Raw genomic sequence first — 19,584 nt, 5'->3', positions numbered from 1 at the left:
TATCTTTTAAGTATTAGGGAGAGGCAATATCTACTGCCTGTTATGTACAAAACAGATTGCATAACTCTGTGATTCAGGACACTCCATTCCATTTGTTTTATGGTGTGAAACCAAAGGTAAACCATCTTAGAGTGTTTGGTAGCACTGCTTGGGTTCATATTCCAAAACAACAGAGAAGGAAAGGAGGCCCCACAACAAAGAAAGCCATCTTTGTTGGCTATGAACAAAGCCAAAGGAGCTACAGGTTCATAATGGGAGAGAAATTAATAATTAGCAAAAGCACTTCTTTTGCTGAACAAAACTGGGGGAGATTAAATTCTAGCTCTCCAGTTGATCTGACCACCACAAGAGAACAGCAAGGACTTGCTGATGGTGATCTTTTGCCTGATGAGAACATTAAACCAGAAAAGCAAACCGAAGATCTGTCTGATGAGACAGATGCTTCTCAGGAAAGTGATAGGAGTCAAAACTTAAGCCCTGTATTACCTCACAGATCTCAGAAGTAATAAAGGCGTTCCTCCATCATGTTTTCAGGCTGAAACAGTAAAGGCTTTTCACATATTCACAGAACCTGTGTCTTTAGAACAGGTGAATGCTTTACCACCTGAGATTGCACAAAATTGGCATTCTGCCATGCAACAGGAGTTAGCATCCTTGAAAGAAAATAAAACATGGAAACTGGTAAATCTACCTCCCAATGAACGCTGTCTAGGTTGTAGGTGGGTTTTCAAACTGAAAAGGGATGCTGATGGCAAAATCCAAAAATATAAAGCAAGGTTAGTTGCAAAAGGGTTCACTCAAAGGAAAGACTTGACAAGACTTTTGCACCAGTTACTAAAGGTGAATCAATTAGATTACTGTTAAACATTGCTGCACTCAAAGGAATGTCAGTTCACCACTATGACATTCAAACTGCATTTCTCTATGGTGATTTAGACCACAAATTATACATGCAGCAACCCCCTGGCTATGAAAGAAGGGAGAATCTAGTCTGTGAACTACAGAAGTCAATCTATGGGTTAAAACAAGCTGCTAGATCCTGGAACCAAAAATTAGATGAAAAACTGCAGAATTTTGGTTTTGAAAAAGGAAAAGCAGATTCATGTGTATAGATGAAGAAAGACAAACAAGGCTGTATGTATCTGTGCATTTATGTTGATGATTTGCTGCTGTTCACATCAACAGAAAAACAAAGGCTTGATTTTGAAGCCTGCAGGAAAAGCCACTTCACATTAAAAAGCCTTGGAACTGTAACAAATTACCTAGGTTTGGAAATACACAGGAAGAAGGATGGTAGCTTTGTTAAACCAAAGGGGAGATAATGTTAAAATAATGTGAATGGAAAGACATACAGAGTTGTCAAAGAAAATTGGTTTGCATCTTATTCTGTAGTATAAAAAGGGGAGTGTTACTATGTTTTCTACTACAGATTAAGGTTACTATGGTAACTAATCATTTTGGCCAGGTGAAGAGGTTGAATTTTTTTGTCCCCTTTTCACGTGTTAATGGTTGCATTGCCTAAGGGAAAAACTTGCCTGGACTTGTTTTAGTTTTCAGTTTCCCTTCTGTGTAGGCTTGCAGAGAATATGCAGCTGAGAGAAATCTCTCCTCTCAGCAAACAGCCTTTAAATATGTTTGCTTTCTGTAAATAAAATTATTTTTATAGAAATGCCTGGTGTGTGACTTTTCTGATCTCTCCTGGGCCAAAGGCTTTCTAGCACTCTGCCAACACTTTCTTCCTCCATTGCTTCTTCTTCATTGCTAGGAAGAGGTACCTCCTCAACCTCCTTTGGGTCTCCCAAATAAGCTTTCATCCCCTTTCTTTTGCACAAAGTCTCCTTCCTTAATATTCTGCTTAAATTATTTTACTATTTGATAAGCTATTTAATGAGGTAAACTAGCTATATTAGAAAAAATAGCTAGGGGAAGAGCAGAGAACTCAGCATGCCATCCTTGTCTGTGGCTAGCCACACACACTTTGCTTGACATTAATTAATGCCTATTAGTCAAGGGCCCTTCCATGCTTAATTAGCACAAAAACTCACTTGTTGTCATTGGCTTTTTGAAGCGCACCTCCACGAAGTGAGCACAAGCAGCAATCCTGACAGACAAAAGAAAATCACATTACTAATATCATACCAATTAAGACTGGACTATTATAATGTATTAGTACACTACATTTTATACTATTTTTAATCTTCTCTGAAACATATAAATGTTCTGCAACAAGAACTGTACAAGTTAAATAACTATTCTGTTCATTCAACTGTTTTTGCCTCATAGAATATCTCATGGAAGGAAGCCAAACTAGTCCTATAGGAAGTGAAAGGCTAGTGCTAGGTAGAATGCATTTTACTAAACCCAGTTATGGGCTTACATAGCACAAGTGATGCAGGACCTGTTCTGTTCAGATGATTGCTCAAAAGGCTATGCCTATCTAGTAAGGTGGTACTTCATCAGAGGTGCGTGCCAGCAGAGTTGCACATCATTGCTTCTGCATCATATGAGTCAAATAAACCTGGAAAACATCATCGCCTAGTAGTACTCCATTCCCTAAGCTAAATGTCTAAACAATGAGCTTGATAAACATTTCAAAATTCTAGCAAGGAATGTCAATATCTGAATAAATGCTTGATTCAGAAAAGATTCAGGGGAGCTACCTACAATAGGGATTGCTAATTAAGCCAGCTTGAGCAGGAGGTTTCTCTATTCCAGGGCTAGATTCTGGAATACTCATGAATACATTTAATAATGGATGATACTGAGTCAACCACACCATTCATTTAAAGTATTCTGTGAAGAAAACCCACATCAGAAGCTAGATCTTGAGATTATATACTGTAGATTTTCTTTACATTTTAATGAAGCTCTTTCACATATATACATCTATTTCAATTAACTATCTCACAACAGCAAACATTCCATGATACTGATCTAAGGCTCATTTATGAATACAAAAGAATTTAGCTGACACTGACATACCTCTTCTAAAGCATTAGCTTTGCATCTAGAGCACTTCCAGTCTTCAGTTGCCTTCTCAGGGGCTACTCCATAACAACCTAAGATAAAAATAAAAATAGAAGGTCTGTAGGTTAAGCAGATTTTCTTAATGTTCTAATAAGACCCAGAAATGTTTCAATTTCCATAACCTTTCTTATTTCAACAAAATATTAGTAATTAGTTTATGTCCCCAAAATATGTTGGACCAGTCTTGGTTTAGAAGAAGAACCAAACAAACAATGGCACAGAATATCACCCTAAGCGTTCTATCACCCACTTGGAACATACAGTACTATTACTAATCAAAAAAATACAAATCTGTCCATAATCTTTTCTATCATTTAAAAATATAAATTTCAAATCTGTGTTCTTTATTATTTACTCAAGCCATGAAAATGGTCATGTTGGGTAAAATCTGTCTCCGGGCCCTGTCAATTCAATGGATTTTACAACAGAAAAACTGATTTTTATTGTAAGTTAACTTCAGACATTAACTATTACAGTGCCCTATATCTGAGTTTCTCTTAACTGCTTTAAAGCATTAGTGATACTCAAAACATTAGAAAAGGCAGTCATTCAAGCTGCTTAGTAACTGGCATTCCATTGAGGTTTTTCCCTCTGAATTCTTATACTGTGGGCTAGTTTTCCAGTGATAGTACCTTAATCTTCACATACTATGAAAAGTATCTGGAGGGATATCTTTTGTGTTTATCGCACTTTAATTTTAGTCTGCACCCATGGCATTCTCTGATCATTTAGTTCATATGAATCTGGTAGGCACTAAAGTGCAATTCCTTTACTTCTGTGCTCTTCCTTCTCACAAAAACAACCAGGCATAAGCTGCCACACACTTACATTGCTCCTTTTTAAAATATGGGAAAAGGGAGGGCTAAATGGCAATATTTTATTTTGGATGTCATTGGACAGTCAGACCTAAGTTATACAGTACTCACTGGCATGTACGCGGACCTGACAGCGCTTGCATGTGATCAGAATACTGGTGCCATCTTCCTCCAGATATGGCGTAGAGAGGCTGACATCTGTGCTACAACCAGTGGTAGTAAAACACATCTCAGGGATGAGGGGCTTAGTTCTCATCTTTCCATTAGCAGCATCTGGAACTGCCTGTGAGCTCTGACTTCCACAATCTGCCTGCCAATGAGAAATTATGCATTTTGGAAAAGAACAGCACTGCAGAAATTTTAAAAAATACACGATCACGAAAGCATACCGATTTTTCTCCATACTGAAAGGGTCCAAGGACAAGAATATTATTTTACTACATTATGCTTTAGGTAGAAGGATTCTGAATTAACTTTGATTTAATGTCCTTCTAGAGAGAGTCCCTCCAGTGAGAGGAGATGGGCGGTGACAAATTCGATAAATAAATAAATACTGAATATTTCTGCCAAAAATTTATTTTTTAATTTATTAAATATGTTACTCCCAATATAACAATTCATCAAAAATATTTTTGGGTTTGTTTTAAGCCTTCCATGTGCTACTTAAGTAAGATCCAAAAAAGTAAGTTATAGGATGAATTTCTTAACTGTTTTAAACAAGTTAAAATTCCACAGTATACTAAAAAGTTTCTGTGTTGCTTTATTTAGTGAGGGAAAAATCTTCCCTATTGGGTTAGTAATAAATGACTGTAAGAAACAGAATACACTTGTTTATAGATAATACCTTTGAGTTAGTCATATACTCTTTGAAAAGCTATTAACACTTTAACAACCACACCATACAGGCTCTCAAGGACCCTTCCGATATGAGATGAATGTGATAACTACTGAGCCCTACAAGCCTACAGCATCCATTATTCCCAGGCAGTCTCCCATCCATGTATTAACTAGGCTTAACCTTGTTAGCTTCCATAATCAGGTACTATAATATGTGTATCTTTTTTTTTTTAAAAAAAAAAGAAAGCATACGTTTGTTAGGGTAGTATGACAGTCCCACTTACAATGGAAATACAGGAAGCAAGAAAATGTAGCTTCTGGCAATAATCAGTCATAAAACTGAAGACACATTATTAACATAGCATTTCCGACACTTACACAAACTGCATTCTATCAGTGCTTCTGTACTACACAAGCCAGGAGAAAGAATAATCTGCTTACCTGGTAGGTTTGGAAGAGCATGCACACTGCACAATAGGGGGCCTGCTGAGCCATGGCAATATTATACTCCTTTTCTGCCTCAAAGTTTGGAGGACGATTCTGCCACAGCTGGCTGAGAGGCTTGGCCCATGCTTCCATCTCTTCGGTTTCTTCTTCAGGTGCTAACTGCTCTGACATTTCTGCAGTAAGAATCACAACATCAATCAAAACTCAGATAGATACATTTCCCCCTTTTTTCCAGGCTGACAAAAGAATAACAAATTTAAACTACTGGAAAAATAATAATGTGCCTCATTTCTCAGCTGTGACTGCCAATGCTCTCTCTGTCTCTATTAGCAACAATTACAAACACTGCCTTTTACATTGTATAAAAACTCAGACTCTGGCATTGGGCCCCTTAGCCTATATAATTTGTGAGACCAATAATTTGGAAATAATACACAACCGCACAATTATAAAATGTGTTTGAAATACATGCTCACTTTCCTTTGCCTGAGAGATCAAAGTGTTGTACTGGGTCCTAACTTGGTAGCTGAAAATTCAACCGCAAAGTATATCAAGTTCACTTAGCCAAGGCTGCAACCTTCAAGGAATTGTGAATCAGATTGTGATTAATGTGTTTATTTTATTTATTTATTATTTTCTATCCCACCTTTATTATTTTTATAAATAACGCAAGGCAGCGAACATACCTAATACTCCTTTTTCCTCCTATTTTCCCCACAACAACTACCCTGGGGGTGGGTTGGGCTGAGAGAGAGTGACTGGCCCAAGGTCACCCAGCTGGCTTTCATGCCTAAGGAAGGACTAGAACTCTCAGTCTCCTGGATTCTAGCCCATTGCTAACCACTAGACCAAACTGCCTCTGTTCCGGTATATGTTGTACAAAATTCAAGAGATTGCTCTAAAGATTTATAGGATGAATTTAGACATCCAAAGACACTTATTACTAAATCAGTGTCTCTATCAGGCAAACACCCCTATTACAAAAAAGGAAGAAACGTAGATCTTACCATCATCACTAAGGCTATCTTTAACCAAGAGTGGGTGATGACGTGGGAGTTTGCTCAAGGGCTGGCGACGCCCTTTTGACTTATGATCTTTTACAGATCTTATGTACTCCTTTGCCATCTGCACAAATCAGACAGAAATCAGTAGCCACAACATTATAGATAACAATACAACACTAACAGACTTTGTAAGAGGAACTATAGCAGACAGGTACAAATTGTTTTTCAACAAAGTGCCTACTGGATGGAGTCAGAAAGTGAAAATTACTTGCACCTTCTGCACTGCTTAAGCTCCATGGCATGCAAGACTTGTATTATGGATAGAACAGTGTATTTTAGAATGCAAAACTACACTGAAAATAGATTTACTTAGTACCTAATGCAGCAAATATAGTCCTAGAAATATTTTCTGCAAACTGCACAACAGATTATAAGGTTGTCACAAAGTGAAGATCAGACAGAAATTACATTGGAAATTACAAAATTCCAAGATAAGTGTCTATTGAGAGCCCATCCTATGTATTACCTGATCGTTAAAATGTGTCCGCAGCATATACTATACAAGACAGATTTTAGGTATACCCTCTGATGTAATCTTACTTTTGCAAGTTCCTGTTCATCCATATGAGCCGTGGAACTGATTTTCTTCCGGGAAGGCTGCCCAATCTCCATGCCATTCACTTCTTCCTGAGCATAACTATGAACTGTGAGAACCTCAGCTTGCTCAACTGACTGCCTGGAAAGATCAGGGGGTTCAGAATCCGAAGAGACAGAACACAAAGGAGAGCTAGACTGAAGGCTGGAGACTGGGCTTGGCTTCATGGCAGATTGGGTCAAAACTGAAGACACAGAGTGTGAAATGGAAAGATCTAGAACAGCTGCTTCTGGTTCCTCTTCTTCCTCCTCCTCCTCCTCCTCCTCCTCTAGTTTAACATTTTTCAGTTCTTCAAATTTTACTTCAGAGGAATCTCCATATTCTGGATCAAAAACAATATTTGAAGTACTCTTTTGTAATTGCCACCAAAATAAAACGCTCTATTAAAGCCTAAAAACTGAAACTAGAAGTTCAAGATGTGAACTGTTAATTGGCCCAGTCTAGCTAGATGCTTTACAAGAGGCTCACTCCTGTAATTTGAATTTCCTCTAGAATTTCAATAACAGATAACACAATGTCATACCTTGTCCTTTAATTTCTCACTATTCAAGCATTTAGTGAGTTTCCACAATTTTTGTTATCAATTTATATTTGATCCAACTCTGCTCTTTAGTGTTGTATTTTTTGTATCCCCGAGACTATCAAAACACATTTCCAAATCTTTTCAAGTTTTTTAAAAAACACTACAAATTAAATCAATAATCAAATGATTTCATATTTCATGTCATAATTGAGAGTCTTGTGGCTTCCATGAGAGTTCTTGAAAAACTTTGGGATGAATGTCTCCAATCCTTAAGGCTACTTCTCAATTTCTGAATTTGTTCTATGTTTTACTGACATGATTCTAATTTCTAATTTTATGTTGCTTAAGTCAAAGAAACATAAATATAAGTAATTCATCTAACATCTCTGCAGATGCCCCAGTTTCTTGAGCATATCTTCCATACCCAGAGTCAAGTACTAAATCAGTTTACAAGCTGAATTTTTGTTCCCAATACTGAAATATTTTTATGTCTGTTGAAAGCAGAAGTTGGGTTCATGCATCATACTAAACCTCAAATAGGTTGGCTACATTCAGGCAACAAACCAGGCCAAAACTAAACAAATTTCATTACGGTTAGGCACACTGGAACAAGTAGAGTTCCAATGAGATTGGACACCATGAAAAGTAGCACCCAAGAAGTTACCTGGAGGTGCAAGCCCTTCATCCCCTTGCTGTACAGGCTCTCTAGCAGGTCCAACTGGAGGGGCTGCTTCCTCCATCTCAAACTGCACTGGGCCCAGCTCCTCCTTGGGAAAGGACTCGCTTTGGCTCACCTCATGAGGAACCTCTAAGCAGACTCGGTGCCGCTTGGTTCCAATGCGATGCTTTGGGACACTGCAAAAAGAAACAAACAAGCCATCTTTTAAACAGAACTCAACCCAGCTTTCATATTCAATTGCTCTCTTTGAAGAATCGGTTGGTTTTATGACTTTTCTGAAGTACCTGAGAAAGTGCAGCTCTAAAAAGAGATACATTAATCACTACAAAGAAAAAAATGTAAAATTCCTAGAAAAAAATATTTCCCAGCACTTTGTCAAAGGATGACTGAGCACACAAGCTTTCAATTCATATTAATACTTGAAACTGGTTTCTCCTCAGTTGTAAGAAACCCCATTTAACCAAAGGATTCAAATGAAACACGACTATTATTAACAAGGTAGTAGCTATTTCAAATACAAAGTATCTGTCATTAATATAAATTTACAAGTCAGAAGATGGTTACAAGAGAATCTAGGAAGGTATATTATTTAATTTAAAGCAATTCACAATATCCTTTGAAATGCTTTCTCCAATTTTTGGTGAACAGCCTGGTCCCAACCATTAATTTAATTTCTGTTCATATTCCACAACCTACTGAGGACTGAAAACTGTATATAAATTTTCTAAAATTTACTGAATCTGGTTATTAAACAAAACAAGGAGAAAGGGAGAAGAAACAAGTCCCAAAGTAATTGGTAGCCACTTAATATGGGAAATAGAAGCTCCATAGATGCAACTGATTAATGTGAGTATATAACATTGGTTAAGCCAACATTTATGAAAATAAAAACATTTCAAACATACTTCTTTTTCTCCATATCTTCATCTGCTTTGCATTCATCCTCTGTTTCAGTTTCCTCAGGGCACTGCTTCTCATTCTTAACTTTTTGAAGGAGTTCACCCTTAAAGAACTCAGCTGCTTCTGGTGTGGGAAGAGTATGGTCAATGACTGTCACATCTTTCCCAGCTTTCCAGAGCTTGTAACGATCTGGCTGGTATTTCCTCACAAAGACATCCATAGAGATTTTGACCATGTCCTTTCGGCATGAGCACTGCATGGGATAACAAAACAGCTGAGGCCACTTATGTTTTTGTTTCAATTCAGTGTTAACTTTACTCTGCAGCTGTGCTTCCTTGTAAGAAAATTATACCATTTCCTAGTAAGAATGAATGGTAACTACAAAAATTGGAGGCCAAAAGTAATTACTTGCAAAAAAGGAGAAGAGAACAAAACAACAGGCATCTAAAATTTGCTTGATATCACCAGTTATAGATCCGTTGTGGACTTGTCTTCTGACAAAGCATCTGTTGTTGTACTGCATACTTTAAAAATTATTAATTAAATAAAATAACAGTGCACAGAATGGCCTGCAGATAGCTGAGGCTGCAGCTGTATGTCTGAAGCAGACATGAACCTGATGAATTAACAGAAGAACAGTAGAGATTCATTAAAAATAGGATGTAGGAAAGCTAACGTAACTGAAAAACATGAGAACTAAACAAGCATCATAATTCTATTTCCATTTCACAAGCCTTATTGTTTATATAGCTGATGAAAAAAAAGTATCTTGAGAACTATGCAGATAGACATACCTTATCCTTAACAAAATACTTACATCAGTCACCCTGACATTTATATCAAAACCACTAGTCCTACATAATGCCCCCGGAGGTGAGACAGGCCCATTCGCTCCCAGACTTCCAGAAGAACCTAAAAACCTGGTTCTGCCGCCTTGCCTGGGGTGGGAGGGGCACCAGTTCATCTTGGGGGTCGCTATTATAGATCTCTCCCCAACAAACAAGATCTATGCTGCTGGATTTTATATTTTATATCTATTTTATTTTTATAGAGTTATTTATATTGTAATTTATGTGTTTTAATTCTGACTGTAATCTGCCCAGAGTCCCCTTTTCAGGAGAGATGGACGCTGATAGAAATTTGATAGATAGATATATTCAGAGAGTTCTTAAGAGTTCTACATTTCTCCATATGAAGGCTTTTCTTTCCCCAAACTGTCTAGAGGAGTTATTTGTATGAATCATTATTAATACATTTTTATGGACATCGAAACTTAAAATGGCCAGATCACCTTCACAGCTCATGTTTAACACCAAAAAAATTGTTAAGAAATAGAATGCATTCCATTAACCTCAAAATATTAAATTGACAAATGCTGATCCAAAATTCTGTTTTGTAAACATTTAAGAATAAGCAACAAGATTCTTACTAAAACAGACTGCTTTCCATACTCAATCCAACGAAGAGTGGCAAAATTAGTAGATTCAGCACAGTTGAAGCCATGATTAAAACCAGCATGATATCCATAAGGAAAAGTTATCATAAATTCACCTGCTTCTTGAGTCACCTGAAAGAGAAGCAGCCAGTATGGATTTCTGTAGTTTATATAATCTCTAAAATTCATTTGATAATTATTTTACAATTTTCAGTACTACCAAGCTGGAAATAAAATAATCCCCATATCTAGCTTTTTCTAAGAATTATCTAAGGAAAAGATAGCCCAGAAAATATCCCAGCAAAGCAAAAATTGTATCTCAGGAATTTATGGAATTCTCCATAAATTATGTGAAAAAAGCATACACAGACCAAAACTGAGAGGGAATATTCTCAGTAAGAAGAAAGAAATGACCTCCAATCACATGATTCCTACCATGTATTTTATTCTATGTCTCCTCCCACATGCCCAGCTCTCATTGGCTGTTTCAGGGTGCTCCCCACTCAAGGTTCTTCCTCTAAAGATGTTTTGTGCATCTGCAAAAATGGGAGGGGGGGGGTGTTCTCCTAAGTCTGCTGATACCTCCCTGTTGTGTGTAACTTGCTAATTTAGAGAAGTGAAAACAAAATATAGGATGTATTCCCATCTGGCCTTTTCATCTTCAATTCCTATAATCTTATAAGGATCTCAGGCTTCCTAGATTTCTTTAAATGGTAGCTATGCTGTAATTCTTTCCTTACCTTGTCAAATGGGATGCCGTATTTCTTCAGTATTGATGGTGAGATCAAGGTCATTTTGTGACGGAGGAAAGCTTCACAACTCTGAGCACTTCCAGGAAAGAACCCTATTTAAGAAACAGATATTCAACATGCTATTGTTGAAAATGACTGATTGTAGAACACTTGCTGGCTGCAGGACTGAATACTTTGGTATGGATTCTTCTAAGCTTAGCAACATGTGAAAGAGAGACAAAGTAATCACAGCCTAGAGGCAACTTTCAGACAAGAGGAAGCGTAACTTATCTGCTGTTCCAAATGGAGAAAAGAGAGGTATGCACCCTTTCCTTATGCTCTCTCTTGACACATAATGAAGCATCAGAGACATTTAGGTTCTTTTTTTAGAAAGTTTGCATTATTGCTTTCACAGAACATTGTAGAGAGAGCTTTAAGAAAGTTCTCACTTTCAGAAGTTTAAAAAGTATTATATTTGTTGGACATTTATAAATAAAGTGAAGTAACAGAAAAAGATTTCCATAATTTTTCAAAATTATTGCTGTTATATTAGTAAAATCAGATTAGGATTACTATTAAGGTAAAAAAAAAAGAAGAAATGCTACTGTTTTTTAGAAGCGATCAACTATATAGATCTATTTAGAGGGAGAGGGATGTTTACCTTTAGCAAGACGTTCCAACCGCTTCCCATGCTCTGGAGGAATGGAGTACCTGTGGTGGCAGGCAAATTACAAAAATAATGGCAAAAAATTAAGCTTTTTTAGACTTAAGTTATATAACAATGCCAATGTATAACAAGCCAATTTAATTATTTCCCATCTACTGTTTCATTTCTACAGTGAGAAAATCAGCTTGCTTGTCCACAAGGCTACGCTACTAGTTAATTTGAAAAACTTGAAACTAAAGATAAAGGCAAAATATTTTATTTCATTGTATTAATTTGCTGTCAGATGTGATCTTCAATTAAAAAGTGATGCACATCCTTGATAGATACACATAGATACACACACACGCACACACACACTCTTATACAGGATATCTCACCAGGACTTGGGTTCTCCAAAATGCAGATAATTGATACTGTATAGGTCCATGTCCTCAGTGTGCCAGGCAAAGGAAGTTTTCCACATCCCAAAGTAGAGATAAGGTGTATTCACTCCCTCAATGGTAATGCCACTTTCATTCTCGACTATATCCAGAATTGTATTCAGGTGACCAATATTCCACTCATCTACATGCTAAAAAATAGATAAAACAGAGCAAAAAAAAAAAAAGCAATAAAATAATAGTAACTAACCTGACATTTTCACATAGAGGTCAAGGCCTGTTCTTTATTACTCTAGTGTACAGGATCTGGGATGGTGGATTTAATTTACAGGAAGGTAGGCCCTCACTGAATGCCAGAAAAAAACTAACTGTACAAGCAATTTGACTGAGAAGTGGTGGGCTCTCCTTCACTAGATATATTCAAGCATATACTAAATAATAACCTGCTGGGAATCACAGAGCAAGGAGTTGAACCTGATGACTTAAAACAATGTGATTCTAATGTGACAGCAACTGTAATCATTCTTCCATTCACTATAACCTGCTTCAAAACATCTACATCTAGTTTCAATTTCTGCTAATATCAATCTCAGTGTTATTTTTAACATAAAAACAAGCCTTTATTTATTTATCATATCTTACTGTTCCTTTAGCTCTTGCCTATTTGTAATTTTCATTAGGGGGAAGGTATAGCAATATGAGGAAGTGTTTAGCAGACTGACTTGAAGATGACACTATATTGAGTGGAATATGCTAATAAGATTTATCATATTATGTCACATTATTGCAAAGAGTCTTCACTGCACTCAAAAAACAAAAGCAATACTTCACCTATACATGAATAAAGTATCAAGTAAACTAGGTATCATTAGTTTAGTTTTATATATTCAAATGTTTGTATGAAAAATGTCCTTTTGAAGGTACTCAAATAATTGTATTTTATGGATATTATTGTGGATTAATTTTGTATAAAGACAAATTATATTATCAATTAGGGTAAACAAAAGTCATCTCTAATAATGGAAGACAACACATATTTTATTGTTTATATATGCCAGTCTCTAGAGCAGTGCCTCATATATTCCAGCCATATACATTTTACATATACATATTTAAATTCTCAAGGGTCAAACCTAGGAAGTTCACTGGTAACACTGATGCTTAGAACTCAATGAATCAGTGTGAAAAACAAGCTAATACCCATTAACAGATAGGGAAGTTATTAATTATGTCTCCTTACTCCTCTTTTACCTTGTCATAGAGTGTGCCATTAACATCTGCACCATAGATGGGAGCATTGAAAGTGAGATTCTTCCAGTACTTGCGTTCAAGATCTTCAAAATCTGTATACCGAGGAGTGCAGTACCTAAGGGAGCACAGGTTCACTGTCTTAATATAACTTGTCCATTCACTTTCCTTTATTCACTAACAAAGGTCATGAATTATCACAGGGCCAATTTTAAATAACTTATTACTGTAGGTAAGCATCCTGGAAGTTGGAATTTAAGAAGGTAGTCATGTACAAACATCTTAGATGAAAAAGCAAGAGTCAACTTCTCCATCATTTAAAATTTTTAACAAAATTAACTAAGAGTTCAGCTGAATCATGTTCAAAGGCTGAAATCATTCACTTAGAAAGATGCTGTAACTTCTGCCAGTATTATTTTAGTATAATTTCATTCTCTTGGTTCTAGTTAAGGCAGATGCAGAAATAGGTATCCGGTCAGCAGTTTCTTACAGAAACGCACTTAAGAAATTAGAAACGCACTTAAGAGAAAAAAAAAAAAAAGATCCAGAAACTGCAACACACATACGGAGTTTCTCAGGGATGACCCATTCAAATATTTGCTACTGAAATAGCGTAGTCCATACACAAGACATTTCTTTGAAACCATAAGGAGTAAGATACAGAAGCAAGTATTCTCAAGAAATTACATTCCAGTTTGGAATACACTGTATGCCAGATACTGAGAACAGGGACTTTGTTAAATTAAGATTCTTTTAGATTTAAAGTATTACAAACTTATATTCCATTACTAAAGGCTGCCCACAGCTCACACTATATAAATACATATATTTAGAATCTTTCAGCTTTAGATAATCTCTTCTTACTTGTCGCTATTTGCTATCCTCCTGAATTCTCGGACTGACATAGCTTTCTTCTGGATGTTATACTGTGTGAAGAGGCCTGACTGACCAGTAACCACTTGCTGAATGGGAGCAGGGATGACCAGATCATCAATATCATCATACCATCTGCGTGGCTTCCATTCCTTAGGAGGAACAATCTAGAAAATTCAAACAATAAACTCAGCAAATGCTCAGAATTCTGGGAAATAAGTAAAACCTTGAAGGCCTGGAGACATCACTGAAAACCTAGGCAGAATACAGTATTCATTGGTAGTATATTATGATACATAAACAGGTGTTCCATTAGGTTATAATAAAAGAAAGACAAAAACAAATTCAAATTATATGGGAAACTATAAGAATGAAAGCAGGAAGTAACTCTTTAAGGGGATTATGTTATACCAGAAAACCTTAATTGCAATTTTTATATGAGTAATTAATGGGAAAAATAACCACGAGAATAAAATATTCCAATGTTAGGTATCTAATACTTCCAACAGATTGGCTCTTCAACTACACATAATAGCAGAATTATGCCTCAGCATTATGTAGTAGTAATCCACATGCAACACTATCAACCCTCTTGACTACAAGTTGGCATTTTATAAAATTTTATAAAATTAAGCACAAGGTAAGTTAATATTCATAATCAAGAAATCTACTTTGGAGCACTACCATGCATTTGGCTCAATGATTTAGTTTAGAGGCTCATATGCCAAAATGATTCCTCTGATGACAATGACCCATTGTCCCTAATGCCCTGATTTATTGGGGAGACCTAAAGAAGACCCAAAACTAATTAAATACAAAGGGAAATGTCAACCTAAATGGTACATGATTTTTCTAAAGTAAACAATAAGGCTGCGCAAATCCTTTGAAAGCAGTGTTTCACAATGTGTGAATGCATGTACTGTACAGAGCACTTATTTCTGAAACAATAAAGCACCCATGCTAGCAGGGCCGCAACTGGGGGGGGCAACTGGGGCATGTGCCCCGGGCGCCGCGCTGGGGGGGTGGTGCCAAAATGAGTGCTGTGGGGGGGGGGCGCCAAAATGGGCACAGAATCCATGTTTGCCCTGGGTGACACAGACCCTAGTTGTGGCCCTGCATGCTAGGCTTGGCTTTGCTTACTGGCTACACATGTATATGCCTGTAGAAACAACTGGGAGCAGTTTACAAAGTAGCCATGCAATCCTGGAAAAAGATGCAGCTGCTTTATTGATTCAACAGAGATGCTTTGTATATGCTCCTCATGTTGTGAAGCACAACTTTCAAAAGATTGGCACAGACCGAAGGAGCAACCAATTAAAATTAGTGCAGTTCTCTTTTTAGAATTCTACATACCCAAAATAATATATCAGTTTGTTCCAAAAATTAATCCTCATGATAGCAAACAACATAGAGATAAAAGTTGTAATATAGTTATATAGCTCTAGCCAGAAACATGAAGGCTTCATTTCAAATCCTATGTCAAACAACATCTGTAGATACTATCTAACCATAACACAACTTGCTAATTTGTATTATGCTGTGATTACCAAACAAATATACTACATTTTTCTGAATCAAATTTAATTATACTAAATATGAATGAATAAATCATAGTATTATCGTCATTGTTCCCAGCCATGCTTACCTTTGCCAGTCCAGCTCTATGGGCTCCTTGGGACTCTATATAGGCAACATAACGGCTGAAATTTTTAAATTCTTCCACAGTTGGATGGAATGTCATTATTCTGGCACTTGGATTTAAGTTCTCCAATTCAGACCCCATGGTTTTTGTTCACAATCTTTCTTCTCATATATGAACCAGAAGAACTACAAATAGTTATAAGGATTATCCAGAGTAGTGAATGCACAATAAAGAGTGATGAATAGCATCAAAATATGTCCATTGCTTTCTTATATAACACTATACCAAAGCCCAACCTTTCTCAATTTTCATCATGACTATTCTATACCTTTATGTGCCTAAACATCAATTGCACGCTCAGATTTGCAAAAGAAGCCTGGTAAAGTACTTGTACCAATTCTATTATTTGATAAAAACATCTTACCTTGAACCACAAAAATTATCTGATGCTAGTTACAGAATGAGCAGATAGAATATGAATGCCAGGAGACATTCTATTTCAGAGTTTCATTTTAGGAAAATATGTTATTTCCTTAGCTTAGACTACTACCTGCCCTTGGGATCTGAATTACATTTCTCAACACAACTTTATTTTATACTTGGGCTATATATCAATAGTAGCAGGCTAGTTATTCTTGATAAAGCAAAAACAAATGTATGTATGAAAGATATCTGCTTTACGTGGAAGAATTAAAGTTGTACCCACCAATCTTTTAATGTATTTTATTATAGCCATTGATAAATCAAAACCCACCAATATGAACTTCTCTTGGTAGAAAGTCTGTTTCAGACTATGTTGATATATTGTTGCTCCTCTTCTTGGAGGCTAGTTTCATATTAAAGAGAGGAGTGAGCAGCTGCCTTTTGCTTTCATTTCCCACAGAGGAAAGCAAGTCCCTACACTGTAATCAATTTAAGACAACAAAGTATTCCAGATAACTGTCCTGTTAAATGTCCAAACCTGCTCCTGAATGTTCTCCAGCAACCAATTTAGGCTACAGGTATTTATTTCTGAAAGCAATGCCTCTCCAAATTGTCTATACAGTATTCTTGCCTTGCTTACTAGGCCCTCAAAAGAAATCAGGAAAGGAAAGGTGACAGATAAAACTGTGAATTTAAATTATGTGTGCTTATTGTAATAGAGGAGGAAAGGGGGGATGGAATTTCATAGGTATTTTTTAAATATTGAAGCTGTTTTTAAAACTTTTTTTAAAAATCTGGAAGTAAGGAAAGAAAGATTATCAGGGTTTCCCTGAAGTTCCTTGATATTTTTTCTTCCCATTTTTTATTTTCGATTTACCCGCTTTTAAACACCTCAAGTCATCCTGCATGATATTAATAGCAATTGTATTTGTGTACGCAGTGCTCCAAGAGCCCCAACATCTAGAGGGTTTTTTTCCCAAATTCTTTCCTCATTTATTTCCCTGCCCTGTCTCTCCTGTTTGCAGCATGCCTTGTACCGACCCTCATTCAATTCCTTTCCTCCGTTTGTCGTTTTCTTTGCAACGCTGATGGTGGAGCAGGAAAATGTATTATCTACGAACAGTCTTCGTGCTAAATGGAGCCTGTTTTGTGTCAAAATTTCGAAATTGTCCCTTGAAGTTCCTCTGCCTCTTGTGATCCTAACCCTTCTACACATGGATCGTCCGGAGTGAGCTGCCTTGTCTTCCGCTCCAACGGGCAGCAGCTGACTCTGGCATCTATTGCTTCCTTGTGCCTGTGTTGTGCTGGGAGGAGGCACGGAGGAAGCACCCAGATCGTCCTCCTCCCGAAAAGAACCCAGAAGGCCCGGCGTTGACATAGCAACTTTCGAGCCTTGGTGTTTCGCAGGATCGGGGATCGGCTCGCTGAAATACGGAGATCATCCACTACTCACCCGGATCCCCTTCCATTCTTTCCCCGGTTCAGGGAAGTCCAGCCTCCCCACGGTTCTCGTTTCTCCACAGCGCGATTCCGGTCGAGCGAGGAGCCCCGCCCGGATGAGGCTTTCCTTCCTCCCCGTTCGCTACCCTCCCAGCCCACTCCAGGTCTAACTCTTCACCGTGGTCCCCCTCTCCCGCATTTCCACTTACCTAAGGCCTCGCAGGAGCCACCTCCGCTTCTGACAGGGCCCGAAATAAAGTACTGTATTAGCCTGGGGCCAACACCATCCTGTGTCCCGCCCCCACGTCACGTTCCTGACGTTTCCCGGCCGCGATCCAATCCCCAAGAGCTCCTGCACCCGTTTTACTGTCTCATAGGATACTTGAAGTGCCAATCACGCCCCTTTCCTTCGTTTCGTAAGCGTAGCGACGGCGGATCGAATTAGGGCTCCCCGCTGCGAAAGTAGTTCCGTGGCGATTTACGGGTTGAGTGCGACGCGGCTACGCCACTATGCGTTCGAACGATGTAGGCAGATCCCTCCGCTGGAGTTGCTTCGTCTTTTCTTTCTCTTCCTTCCGTCGTCTTATCGCATTATTCCAACCTGGCGGTCTCTTTTTCCCCGCACAAGTTACGCGTAATTATCGCTCAGATCCGGTCAGTAAAAAGTGCCTGAACTGACCAACCAATCAGTGAGAAAGGAGCCTTGTTACTAGGCGGATATTGTTTCGACCAGAGGTACAAGGGGCGGTGGAGAAAGCGAGAGAGGAGAAGTTGATGGTGCTGAAGAGGCTGTTATTTAACCGTTGTGATTGCACTGCCAGCATCGAGTACGGTTGGAGGAGAACGTATTTAACGGTCACGTTTGTTGCTGTTTTTCGTCTACTTTTCGTTTTGAATGCTAAACAAAAGTGACACCAGATTCCTTCCGTCCTGCAGCGGAAAATGGCTGATAGTTCTCTATAAATGTCCAGTTGACGCATTTTAAAACATTTCAGCACTAAGCTTGAAGCTCAAGTCGGTGAAGTAAGGCGGTTGGAAATCTGTCTTTGATCAAAGAGGGTGATTGAGACAATGTAAAACTGCAGCGAGAGAGGAGGTTTGGTTTTCAAACTCTGGATATCTCGTCCTTGAGACAAAATAATTGGTCCTTTTTTGCTATTATCTTTGAAGCGCCAAGTGACTTTTACTGGCATTTCCATTCTTTTTCTATCTTCTTTACTTTTATGGTGCTCTAACACGTTTATTATGGGGCATGATAAAATATGGACTATACACCTATATGGACTATACGCCTAAGAAATAAAATAACAAAGAGAAATCATAAAACTGATGATTAATCCTGAGCTGGCCCCTCTACTTTTAAGATTGCTGAAACATTATTTTTATGCTTAATGCACTCCTCTACAGAGGGTGCACCTGGCAGTTCTAAACTATATGATACTTGCTCATGTCTACAAATATTTCCATAGATGGTCCTTGGGTAACCTTTACTTCTGCCTTATTCACAGGCAGCCTCCTCTGTGGGATGTGATGTAAGATCTCACTTTGAAATATAGCACACTGTGGTGTAAATCCTGGTTTACAAGTAATGAGACAGGATTTGTCAGATATATTTCTCCCACCCTGTGAGTGCCTGTGATTCAGTCATGGCAACATTCTGTGTATATGTGACTTAGAAGTAAGTCCTATTAGGCTCAAATATACATTCTCAATAATAAATGTACATGGCATCTGATACTTCGGCAGCACAAATTTGTTCTGGATTTCTGCCTTGACTGTAGCATGCAGTTTGTTTAGTTGGCCTGGAAAAATATTGGTGTAGTACTGAAAACAACTGAATGCCAGATGTGAATCTAAT

The 19,584-nt window shown here is 37.7% G+C and overlaps 1 protein-coding gene across 2 annotated transcripts in view; it reads right to left on the bottom strand.

Moving 5' to 3' along the window:
* The window catches only part of KDM4A (lysine demethylase 4A), a 34,843-nt gene extending 16,806 nt beyond the window's left edge, over nt 1-18,037 (bottom strand). The window contains exons 1-16 of one of the 2 annotated variants that reach the window (XM_063297779.1): nt 17,936-18,037; nt 15,867-16,048; nt 14,213-14,388; nt 13,352-13,466; nt 12,098-12,291; nt 11,715-11,764; nt 11,063-11,166; nt 10,317-10,454; nt 8,893-9,140; nt 7,973-8,163; nt 6,731-7,107; nt 6,134-6,251; nt 5,121-5,299; nt 3,954-4,152; nt 2,983-3,059; nt 2,046-2,101 (exon numbers count right to left, since the gene is read on the bottom strand). In XM_063297779.1, the coding sequence (XP_063153849.1) occupies nt 2,046-2,101; nt 2,983-3,059; nt 3,954-4,152; nt 5,121-5,299; nt 6,134-6,251; nt 6,731-7,107; nt 7,973-8,163; nt 8,893-9,140; nt 10,317-10,454; nt 11,063-11,166; nt 11,715-11,764; nt 12,098-12,291; nt 13,352-13,466; nt 14,213-14,388; nt 15,867-16,004 (2,360 nt within the window). In that variant the 5' untranslated portion in view covers nt 16,005-16,048; nt 17,936-18,037. Of the gene's footprint in view, nt 1-2,045; nt 2,102-2,982; nt 3,060-3,953; nt 4,153-5,120; nt 5,300-6,133; nt 6,252-6,730; nt 7,108-7,972; nt 8,164-8,892; nt 9,141-10,316; nt 10,455-11,062; nt 11,167-11,714; nt 11,765-12,097; nt 12,292-13,351; nt 13,467-14,212; nt 14,389-15,866; nt 16,049-16,569; nt 16,835-17,935 lie in introns of those variants that run through there. The other variant, XM_063297780.1, reaches the window with a different exon arrangement.
* Nucleotides 18,038-19,584: the final 1,547 nt, after the last annotated feature.

The sequence above is a fragment of the Candoia aspera genome, chromosome 3 (genome assembly GCF_035149785.1).
Source record: "Candoia aspera isolate rCanAsp1 chromosome 3, rCanAsp1.hap2, whole genome shotgun sequence".
NCBI lineage: Eukaryota > Metazoa > Chordata > Lepidosauria > Squamata > Boidae > Candoia > Candoia aspera.
This window is presented reverse-complemented; position numbering and strand designations above follow the sequence as displayed.